Genomic DNA, 11,429 nt, shown 5'->3' on the forward strand with positions numbered 1-11,429 from the left:
AAAAAAAAAAAAAAAAAAAGTATGCAACTGAAAAATAGGGTTTTTTTTGAAAGTCTTTTTAAATATATTGCATTTGAGCAACTTTCTCAGACTTTCTTGAGGGCTTAGCGGCCTTTTGACATTGTGAACATCTTGGAGTTCAGATGGGCGGCGGTTTTCCAAGTGCAGATCTCAGATTCCTATGTCTTCTGACATCCTCAGTGCACCAAAAACCACACCACCATCCTTTTTGAAGTAACACTTCCTAAATGTCTTTGCCGCCTCTTTGGGTGTGCTAGGCTGTTGAGGAGCAGCACCCTGAGGGCACCTAGAGTCACTGTCATCCAGCAGAGAGTGCCTACCAGGCACTTTCTTAATTCTTCCCAGGACTTGGCACAGGTGCCCACAGCCACATGCTCAGTGGGCCTTTGTTCTGAGCCATGTCTCGCTTAATGTTCTCTGTGCCCCTAGGCTTTATTTTATCTTGGGAATAGTTTGTTAGCTAGAAAGACTTGAGAACAGACACAGTTTAATTTTCCAACCCAGAACACCCCAGGTCCTGTCAGGAAACTACAGACGAGGAGTCAGATCCATTCCATTGCTTGGTTCTGTGTTGTCTGAGCTTAGGATGGCTTTTACGCTTTCATTTTTAAAATCTTATTTTATATTTTGAGACAGGGTCTCAGGCTGGCGTGCAGGGGGCTGATCACAGCTCACTGCAGCCTCAAACTCTGAGGCTCAAGCAATCCTCCCACTTTTCAGCCTCCTAAGTAGCTGGGACTACAGGCGTGTGCCACCACCCCCAGCTAATTTTTGTATTTTTTGGAGAGATGGGGGTCTCACTGTGTTGTCCAGACTGGTCTCAAACTCCTGGGCTCAAGTGATCCTCCTGCCTCAGCCTCCCAAAGTGCTACGGTTACCCGTAGTGAGCCAGTGCACCCAGCCAACACTTTTAAATGGTTGGGGGAGAAAAACCCAAAAGAAGAATATTTCATAAAGCATGAAAATCATTTAAAACTCAACATTCAGTGTCCCTACGTTCTTCCTTGAGCACATACATGCCCGTCTGTTTACACGTTGCCTCTGCCTGTTTTCATTGCACGACAGCAGAGTGGAGCCGTGCTGCAGGGAGCAGCTGCCCTGCAGAACCCAGTGTCTACTCTTTAGTGCCTTCCGGAGTTTGCTCACCCTTCTTTGCTGTGTGTCCCCTGCAGACTGTCTGAAAACGGGCATCTTCTCTTCTCAGTTCCTCTCCTTTCTCTGGTGCCTTATCCTCAGCCAGAAGCAGCCGCTGGCCTTCGCCATTCAGCCTGGAAGTCATCTTGCGAAGTCTCTCACGTTCATTAAACACATTTTGTACCTTCCATGTCTCCACCAGCAACACTCTGTGCCACTTCATCCCCCAAGCCACCATCTTCCCAACCTCCTTTATCAGTTTCCTCTTCATTTCTCCACATTCCACCGTGCGTGCTGCCAGCCACCAGCTCCCCAAAACCACACCACGTTTTTGGTGTTTTAGAGAAGCCTCTAATTACTAGATACCACTTCCGTACCGTTTATTGCCACAAGAACGCTGCATTATGAAGAGTGAGGAGCCCTGGTTCACCCGGCAACAGGCCTTTACTGAGCTCAGGCAGTTGTGGGTCGGTGACGTGACCTGTGGGTTCTTCTGGTTGGGCTGAGCTTCCCCCATCGGGCTGCTGGCTGGCCTGGGACAGCCTAAGCTGGGGGCTGTGAGAAACAAGCACTTTTCCAAGCGCCTGCTTAACTCCGTTTGACCAAAGCATGTCTGTGGCAAAATTGAGATGCGCAAGTTGGTGAAATACAACACCACACCTCGACGGGAGGAACCACAAGACCTGTGGCAGAGGGCACCCTGTGGGAAAGGTGGGGAAGGGGACCCACACATGGCAGAGGGCACCCTGTGGGAAAGGCGGGGAAGGGGACCCACACGTGGCAGAGGGCACCCTGTGGGAAAGGCGGGAAAGGGGACCCACACGTGGCAGAGGGCACCCTGTGGGAAAGGCGGGGAAGGGGACCCACACGTGGCAGAGGGCACCCCTGTGGGAAAGGCAGGGAAGGGGACCCACACGTGGCACAGCGTGGGGAAGGGGACCCACTAGTTCATTCCCCGAACTCGGATGTCACTACTCAGCATGCAAACCCTTTACACTGCACAACTCTGTTTTCCTCTTTAACTCCTTATGCTTGTGTTCCGTATTTTCCTTCCACACATTATACTGGCGTGGATGCTGCTTTAAATCCAGTAATCCTTGAGCACATTTTTCAATAATCTTTCATTTTTAACCACATCCAGGAAAGGGTTGACCCAAGGTCCAGATTGAGTTCACCTGAAAGGAGGACCACGCACCTCCCAGTAAAGCCTCGCCCGGCAGCTCCTCACAGACGCCTGCATCCTCCCCTCTGCCCGGCCGCGTGGGTAGGCAGGCGTCTAGTCCATCTGTGTTGCTGTAAAGGAATACCTGAGGCTGGGTAGTTTCTAGAAAAGAGGTTCTCAGACTGTGCAGGAAGCATGGTGCCGGCATCTGCTGCTCCTACTCATGGGGAAGGGGAAGGGGCCACATGGCCAGAGGGGAGGGGAGTCCCCAGTCTCTTTTTAACAGCCAGCTCTCTCAGGAACTAACAGAGCGAGAGCTCACTCCCTCCACTCCTCAGCACTAATCTATTCATGAGGGATGTACCCCTAGGACCCAAACCCCTCCCATTAGGCCCACCTCCAGCATTCAGAGTTGAATTTGGGATTGGAGGGGACAAACATCCCAGCTCCAGCAGCAGGGCACGAATGGTGCCTGCACGTGCACCTGCGATCTCTAGGCCCCGGGCGCATCCGCGCTTCAAGGGACTCTTGTTCCAGGAAAACTTTCCCACTCTCAGCTCAGCCTCTCTCCCCTCGGAGACACGGAATGCACTTCATATGTCTGGTGTCTGTCCATCTCTGTTTGGGGCACAGAACTGGATTCATTCTGATTCTCGTTCAAAAAACTACGGACTCTTCGTTGGTTCCTGCTGAGGTGTGCTTTCAGCATTCGCTGGCTCGTAATAACACAGACGCCAATCCCACAGGGAGACTGGAGCACTGACGATAATTCCTGCGCCAGTGGCCCTGCCCCATCTGGCCGCCCACCTCGCCTCCCCTGAGGGAACTTCTCACCCTGAGTCTTTGACAGACAAGTCATGGAAAGTACATCCATGGCTTCCCGGGCCTTTGCAGAGAATCCGTTGCCCTCAGGAACCAAAGCCCACAGACCGGAAAGCTCCAACCTCGATCAAAGGAGCAGCAGACTTCACCCTCTCCAACGAGCACCGGCCTTTCTATTTTCCTAACGCCCTGAGATGGACACTGGGAATAGCCTTGCCCTTTCTATGAGACATGTGTGGCCTCCTCTTGGCAGAATTCAGTAATACTGCAGCCCAGGGCTCCAGGATGCACAGGCGAGCCACGGGCCACGTGACTGGCTTACAGTGCCCCGGCCAAGGCCAGGAAACCAAATGTAACTGGAAAGTAGCCCTCATGCTTATTTGGGTCACTTGGATGACATTACATGAGATCCCATTCCACAACAACACCTCTTTCATTTTCCCTCTTCTCCCATTCTCCCACACCCAACAAATCTTTGAAAACAAACAAACAAAACCAGCCAGGCATGCTGGCTTGTGCCTGTAATCCCAGTACTTTGGGAGGCTGAGGCAGGCAGATCACCTAAGGTCGGGAGTTCGAGACCAGCCTGACCAACATGGAGAAACCCCGTCTCTATTAAAAATACAAAATTAGCTGTGTGTGGTGGCAGGTGCCTGTAATTTCAGCTACTTGGGAGGCTGAGGCAGGACAATCACTTGAACCCAGGAGGCACAGGTTGTGGTGAGCCAAGATCATGCCATTGCACTCCAGCCTGCGCAACAAGAGCGAAACTCAACCTTGAAAAAACAAACAAACAAAAAGACCAGGCACAGTGGCTCACACCTGTAATCCCAGCACTCTGGGAGGCTAAGGCGGGTGGATCACCTGAGGTCAGGTGGTCACCTGGCCAACATGGTGAAACCCCGTCTCTGCTAAAAATACAAAAAGTAGCCCGGTGTGGTGGCACGTACCTGTAGTCCCAGCTACTCGGGAGGTGGAGGTTGCAGTGACCAGATGGCACCACTGCACTCCAGCCTGGGCGACAGAGTGAGACCCTGTCTCAAAACCACTGTAACAGCAAGAGCAACGACAACAAAAACAACCAAACAAAACCCTCTGTGTGACTCTCAACCCCCAGACTGTCCTGTTTCCCCCTGACTTGACTCTTCATAGAATACCTCTCCTACTTTGTCTGATGTCTTTTATTTGTTTTAACTTTTATAATTGTTTCTTTTTTGATGTAAATATTTAGGAAACCAAACATATTGTTGGGGTTAGGGTTAGGAGTTAGGCTTACGGTTAGCACTCCTTCAATACGTGGTGGGGCTCCTTCCCATCTGTGGTCAGGACTCCCCTCCTGGGTCATTGGGGTTACTCCCTGTCTGTGATCAATCTTCCTCCCCTATGCCCCATGAGTGGTAAGGTTTTCTCCCTATGAGTGGCAGAGCTTCTCCCTATGTGTGGAGGGGCTCCTCCCTCTGAGTGGTCAGGGTTCCCATGTGTGGTCAGGGCTCCTCCCTGTGTGGTGGGACTCCTCCCTATGTGTGGTCAGGGCTCCTCCCTATGTGTGGTCAGGGCTCCTCCCTACGTGTGGTGGGACTCCTCTCTACGTGTGGTCAGGGCTCCTCCCTATGTGTGGTCAGGGCTCCTCCCTATGTGTGGTCAGGGCTCCTCCCTATGTATGGTCAGGGCTCCTCCCTATGTGTGGTGGGACTCCTCCCTGTGTGTGGTCAGGGCTCCTCCCTACGTGTGGTGGGACTCCTCTCTACGTGTGGTCGGGGCTCCTCCCTACGTGTGGTCGGGGTTCCCCCCTGCGTGTGGTGGGGCTCCCCCCTGCGTGTGGTGGGACTCCTCCCTGCGTGTGGTGGGACTCCTCCCTGCGTGTGGTGGGGCTCCTCCCTGCTTGTGGTCGGGCTTCCTCCCTGCGTGTGGTCGGGCTTCCTCCCTGCGTGTGGTCGGGGTTCCTCCCTGCGTGTGGTCGGGCTCCTCCCAGCGTGTGGTGGGACTCCTCCCTATGTGTGGTCGGGGCTCCTCCCTATGTGTGGTCGGGGCTCCTCCCTAGGTGTGGTGGGGCTCCTCCCTGCGTGTGGTCGGGGCTCCTCCCTGCGTGTGGTGGGGCTCCTCCCTATGTGTGGTGGGGCTCCTCCCTATGTGTGGTGGGGCTCCTCCCTGTGTGTGGTGGGGCTCCTCCCTATGTGTGGTCAGGGCTCCTCCCCATGGGCTGCCTGTTGCTGTCCACTGTGAGGCAGGGAACTCCTACCCCACCCAAGGCAGGTGCTGCCTTCTCATGGGAGTTCTCCTCCCACAGGTGAAACCTCAGACGAGCTGCAGGAGGTGCAGCTCCCACTGATCCCGCAAACCTGGTGCCGCCTGCTCTATGGACACGTGTCCTACATCATGCCCAACATGTTGTGTGCTGGGGACATCCTGAACATTAAGACCGTGTGTGAGGTGCGCCCGCCTGGTCTGTGAGGCAGAGGTCACGGGTTCCCTGTGCCTGCGGCCCCCAGGGGACCCCCACTCTGGCCTCCCACTGACTAGCAGGAGCCCCGCAGCCATACCCCGAGCTGAGCAGGGCGATGCATGGCAATGCGTGAACGCCACAAGCCTGCAACAGGCCTCCCCTGCAGCTCTGGGCCGTGTTGCAGCCAGTAGGGGGGCTGGGTGAGAGGGGGGCACTGGCCCCTTCCAGCAGGGTCTGCAGGGCCACCCCCTTGCACCCTGACAGACAGGTGCTAGAGGCAACAGGCCTGGGACTCCCAGTTCACAAGAACTCCCTCTTCCTTTCCAGGGCGACTCCGGGGGCCCACTCGTCTGTGAATTCAACCACAGCTGGTTGCAGATTGGAATCGTGAGCTGGGGCCGTGGCTGCTCCAACCCTTTGTACCCTGGAGTGTATGCCAGTGTTTCCTATTTCTCAAAATGGATATGTTATAATATAGAAATCACACCAGCTCCTGCTCAGCCAGCCTCTGCTCTCTCTCCAGCTCTGGGGGCCACTCTCAACGTCCTTGTGGCCATGCTGGCTGGCTGGTCAGTGCTGTGAGGCCAGGACACCCCTCTAGCATTCTCATGGCTGCACAGTGCCCAGCCCAGCTGCCTCCAGCCCCCTAAGCACCTCCTGCCCTGCTCTCTCCAGAGGAGGCAAGGGCCAACCATCCCGTGGGTGGATGCGGAGTCCAGAGGTGCTGAGCAAGTGTGCAAAAGAGGAGAGGGAAGGGGGAGAGAGGCTGGCCAGGCAGGACCCAGCTGGGGCAGAGTGCACCTGAGATTTGATAAGATCATTAAATATTTACAAAGCAAGCCTCTGAGATCACCTGTGTGGGTCCTTCTGTCCCGGCCGGAGCTGTTGCCAGTTTCCTCTTCCACACACAGAAAGGAGGGATGGTCACTCCTCCCGAGGCTCTCAGAAAAGAAACAGACTGAACCAGCTCTTCCCAGAAACAGTGGCGATGACACAGACACACTCCTCTGAATCTGTGTGGTGTGGTCAAAGCCCAGGGAAAGGTCGTTGCGTACGTGTCCACACCTGCACACACAAAACAGCTGCAGGCATTTAAACATCCAGCTGCAAAAAGAAGAAAATGTGTGTGGTGGGGGGAACATGTGCTGAAAGTAAACACAAGGAAGGGGCAAAGATGACAGAAGCAGGCGTGAAGGAGCCCAAGTCAGAGAAGCACTGACAGCTCGTATTTCAAAGGTCTGCTCCTTGGAAAAAACCAACCAGTGGGCAGAGGCTGGGGGGCATCACTAACCTGCTCAAGACAGGAGATGAGAACAAAACACAGAAAACGAGAAGTGACAAGTGAAGGTGATCCACTGACAGAGAAAAGGTAAGGAAAAATTACTAAAACGAACTCCAGTAGAGAGAGACGTTTCAGGCTGCGCACTGTGGCTTATGCCCGTAATCCCAGCACTTTGGGAGACCAAGGCAGGAGGATCACTTGAACCCAGGAGTTCAAGAGCATCCTGGGCAACATAGCAAGACCCCTGTCTAAAAAAATGAGTGGGGCATGGTGGTGGGCACCTGTAATCCCAGTTACTCTGGAGGCTGAGGTGAGAGGATTGCTTGAACCCTCGAGGTTGGGGCTGTAGTGAGATGTGATCATGCCACTTCACTCCAGGCTGGACCACACAGTGAGACCCTGTCTCAAAAAGAGAAAGAGAGACAGATAAGTTTTATTAAATAGAGGCAAAATTGGGCAGGTTATGGACAAGAATGACAAAATGAAAAAGTCAAGGCAGGATATGGAGTCAGGGAAATTTTGGAAAACGAGCTTCCACAGTTATGCATGCTTCAAGAAATTAAGATGTTATCCTAAAGTATGCTTCCTTCTAAAAGCTCTGAAAGATCAATTTCTCACAAACACAAGCAATGCAAAAGTGTTGAGGTCAAATCCTCCGTAAGATTATTGCAAGAGAAAAGAGAATAATAATATCCCTACAGACAATGAAAGCATACCAGAAAGAGAAGCACTCCAAAGAGGTGAGAACTGTAATCTGCTATTTCAAAACAGATGAAAAGAAAATGTCTCTACGGACGCATGTCTGACATGCCACCCACCTGTCTAATTTTTGTGGTTTCATAGAGATGGGGTTTCACCATGTTGCCCAGGCTGGTCGCGAACTCCTGGGCTTAAGCAATCCTCCCACCTCAGCCTTCCAAAGTGCTGGGATTACAGGCTGTGTTTTTAATATTTTATCCAGTTCATAGTTATTTATGGGAAGGTTGAACTGATAGGAACTACTTAGCCATTAACAGAAACAGAAAGTACATTAACTCACAGAGAAAATCATATGACTATCCCAATTAATGCAAAAAAGTTTATAAGGTTCAACATCTATTCATGATTAAAATATACGTAGGGCAAACTTGAAATATCAGGGAAATTTTCTACCTTGGCAGTGGTACAATCATAGCTCACTGCAGCCTCAAACTCCTGGGCTCAAGCAATACTCCTGCCTCAGCCTCTTCAGTAGCTGGGATCACAGGCACACACCACTACAGCTGGCTGTTTTAAAATTTTTTGTAGAGACAGCAAAAAAATATTTTTGCTATCTTGCCCAGGCTGGTCTCAAACTCCTGTGTTCAAATGATCCTCCCACCTTGGCCTCCCCAAGAACTTTGGAAAGGCCAGGCACATTGGCTCATGCCTACAGTCCCAGTGCTTTGGGAGGCCAAGTCAGGAGGATTGCTTAAACCTGGAAGGTTGAGACTGCAGTGATCTGTGATTATGCCACTGCACTCTAGCCTGGGCAATAGAGCAAGACCCTGTCTCTAAGTAAATTAATAGGATTTAAAAAGAGAACCAAAGGTGGAAACAACCAAAGGTGGAAACGACCTGATGAGTGGATAAAGCAAACACGGACACAGTGGAATACCATTCAGCCATCAAAAGGAATAAGTGACTCACACCACAATGTGGACGAGCCTGAAAGTCTGATGCTGAGTGAAAGAAGCAAGACGCAAAGGGCGGCGGAGTGTGCGACTCCACTTGGGGCAATGCTGGCAGCCGGCAAAGCCCACGAGACAGGAAGCTACTTAGTTGGTGGTTGTGTACCTGTGGAGCCAGGCCAACCCGGCTCAACTTTTATATAACAAAATTGTGAATTGTGTTTCAGTGGCCACGGGCCCCAGATTGCAAGTTACCTGAACACATCCAGACGAACCAAGGTTGCAGCCTCAGGCAGAACCTAAGTGCCAGACCAAGGAATGGGGGAGTGAATTAAGAAACTGTCAACGCAGGCCGGGCGCAGTGGCTCACGCCTGTAATCCCAGCACTTTGGGAGGCCGAGGCGGGCGGATCATGAGGTCAGGAGATCCAGACCAGCCTGGCCAATATGGTGAAACCTGTCTCTACTAAAAATACGAAAATTAGCCGGACGTCCAGCTACTCGAGAGGCTGAGGCAGAATTGCCTGGACCCAGGAGGCGGAGGTTGCAGCGAGCCGAGCTGGCACTGCCACTCCAGCCTAGGTGACAAAGCGGGACTCTGCCTCAAAAAAAGAAACTGACACCACACAGCAGGATCCATGCTCCAATCAGATTAAGCACTGGTGTCACCCCACGGCACGATCCAATCAAACCTCACCTCTCAGCATCACCTCATTGCAGGATCCCATGAGATCATGCCTCAGGACCCTATGTCTACGAAACCTGCCCAGACCCCAGCTCTGGGAGACAGGTTTGAGCACTGCCTCCTGACTCCTTGCAGTCAGCACGCAGTAAAGCCTTTCTTTTCTCAAAAGCTGCTGCCTTGGTATTGGCTTCCATGCACGTGGGCAGGAAGCCCACGACTCAATGGCAGTTGTTCGGGGATGGGGGAAGGGAATGCAGTGTGATTGCTAATGGGTACGGGTTTATTCTGGGGGTGATGAGGAGACTTTGGAGCTAGGCAGAGGCCGGTGGTTGCACAACATTGTGAGTGCACCTGGGGCCACCGAACTGTTCCCTTTGAAATGGTTAATTTTATACACAAAGCTCACCTAACTAACAAAAAGAAGCTAACAAAAAGAAAGTAGTTTTTCACACAAAATGGTCATGCACACATTGCAAGAATGTGTTCCAGTAAAAGTGCACCTTAAAAATATGCAAATGATTACCTCAGGTAGAGAGGGAAAGGGGGGTGAATGTGGCAAAAGACAAGCATAAAGAAAGGCACAGATGGTACCTGAAAAGGGGAGTGGCCTGCGCAGATCAGCAAGACCAGAGGGAAAGGGAAAGAAAAGAATGCCGACGTCCCTGTCCCTCCACTGATCAAGCAGCATGGCTCGGGAGGCCCCTGTATTGGTGAGACTTGGGCCAGGCTCGGGTGGGGAAACCCCAGACCCAGGACGCGAGTGGGGGAAGGCGTGGGTGGGGTCCGTCAGCAGAGGTATCTCCTCAACCCTCCTTGGGGCTGTAGAAAGGCAGGCGCCATCCCACTCTGCTCTTCCTCTCAGACTTGAGGTTGTGCAGGTCTGTGCCTTGGCATGCCTCATGAGCTGGACAGGCACTCCAGACCCTTTTGTATAAAAACTGTACAGGAGCTGGGCAGTGGGTCACACCTGTGATCCCAGCGCTTTGGGAAGCCGAGGTGAGATGCAGAGTCTGTTTGAGCCCAGGAGTTCAAGAGCAGCCTGGGCAACATAACAAGACCTCATCTCTAAAAATGTTAACCAGGCATGGTGGTATGCCCCTGTGCCCAGCTACTTGGGAGGCTGAGGTGACAGAATCGCTGGGGACCAGGAGTTTGAAGCTGCAGTGGGTTATGATTGAGCCACTGCACTCCAGCCTGTGTGACAAAGTGAGACCCTGCCTCTAAAAAAGGAAAAGAAGGAAAAGTTGGACAAGATGCAGATGACATTGCTTATGGAATGTGCCAGAACTGGCAAGTGCCTGGGAAAGGCCTCTACAGGTCCACAGCTCACCATGCCACCCGGCTTTCCACTGAGGCCAGGCTGTTCCCCAGCACCCTTCCCCGCTGTGGTCTTTGTCCGCCAATACTGCAGGACCACACAAAGGCTCATTTCGATGAGCACCCCCTGGTGCCTTCAGAGCACTGCTGATGCCTGCCCCTTCTTGGGCAGGGACTGTCTGCTCCAAAGACCTGTTCCAGAAAGTGACCTGCAGCCTTCATCTTCCAAATTCACTGGCCAGGCAAGTCCCATGACCTTGCTCTGGAAGGGGAGGGGTCAGGTCCGAGGAGGAGCCCACCTGTGAGCAAAGGAGGGTCAGAGAGACTGGACTGTCTACATCTGCTGCTTGGGGTGCCTGAATATTCCAGGGTTCATGATCCAGAGTCCAGGGTCCGCCTCCCCACCCACTCCTGTGGGTGTGTGGGCCTCCTCAGCCTGGTGTGTTTATGCAGGAAACTATTCCTGGGACCCTAAGGCCAGCAATCCCATGCAGTTTCCAAGCATGGCGTTCTCATCTGTAACTCACAAGTTTACAAAGTTACATCTGTAACTCTCAAATGATTTTCCTCCAAGGACAGACCAAAAGGTGGCTTTTTTCTGGTGGTGGAATCCTGAACTCTCTTACCACCAAGGGGCATTTCTCTGATGTCCGAGAAACGGAACTTCCCAGGACCCCAGTGAATTCATGTGGGCTTCCCAGTGGGTCCCTCCACCACTCAGCAGGGCCGGCAGTGCCCAGAGACCCACCGGTGTGAAGCACCGTCATGACACGAGTGACACTGAGTTTGGGAGTGCTGACATTGGTGGTGGCAAGAGGCAAGTTGAATCTGGGGGTTCCCCAATCTTTCATTTGTCTTGAGCGTTGGAACGCCCCCACCAATAGAAGCTACGGAGAAACCGTGTCTGTGCACAGG

The 11,429-nt window shown here is 52.7% G+C and overlaps 1 protein-coding gene across 2 annotated transcripts in view; it reads left to right on the top strand.

Annotated features, from left to right (window-relative positions):
- Positions 1–6,421, top strand: part of PRSS38 (serine protease 38) — a 23,656-nt gene extending 17,235 nt beyond the window's left edge. For both annotated transcript variants that reach the window (XM_017532050.2, XM_017532048.2), the window contains exons 4-5: positions 5,427–5,569; positions 5,910–6,421. In XM_017532050.2, the coding sequence (XP_017387539.1) occupies positions 5,427–5,569; positions 5,910–6,164 (398 nt within the window). In that variant the 3' untranslated portion in view covers positions 6,165–6,421. The remainder of the gene's footprint in view (positions 1–5,426; positions 5,570–5,909) is intronic.
- The last annotated feature ends 5,008 nt before the right edge of the window (positions 6,422–11,429 follow it).

Source organism: Cebus imitator, unplaced genomic scaffold (assembly GCF_001604975.1).
Source record: "Cebus imitator isolate Cc_AM_T3 unplaced genomic scaffold, Cebus_imitator-1.0 Scaffold75, whole genome shotgun sequence".
In the NCBI taxonomy this organism is placed as follows: Eukaryota; Metazoa; Chordata; class Mammalia; order Primates; family Cebidae; genus Cebus; species Cebus imitator.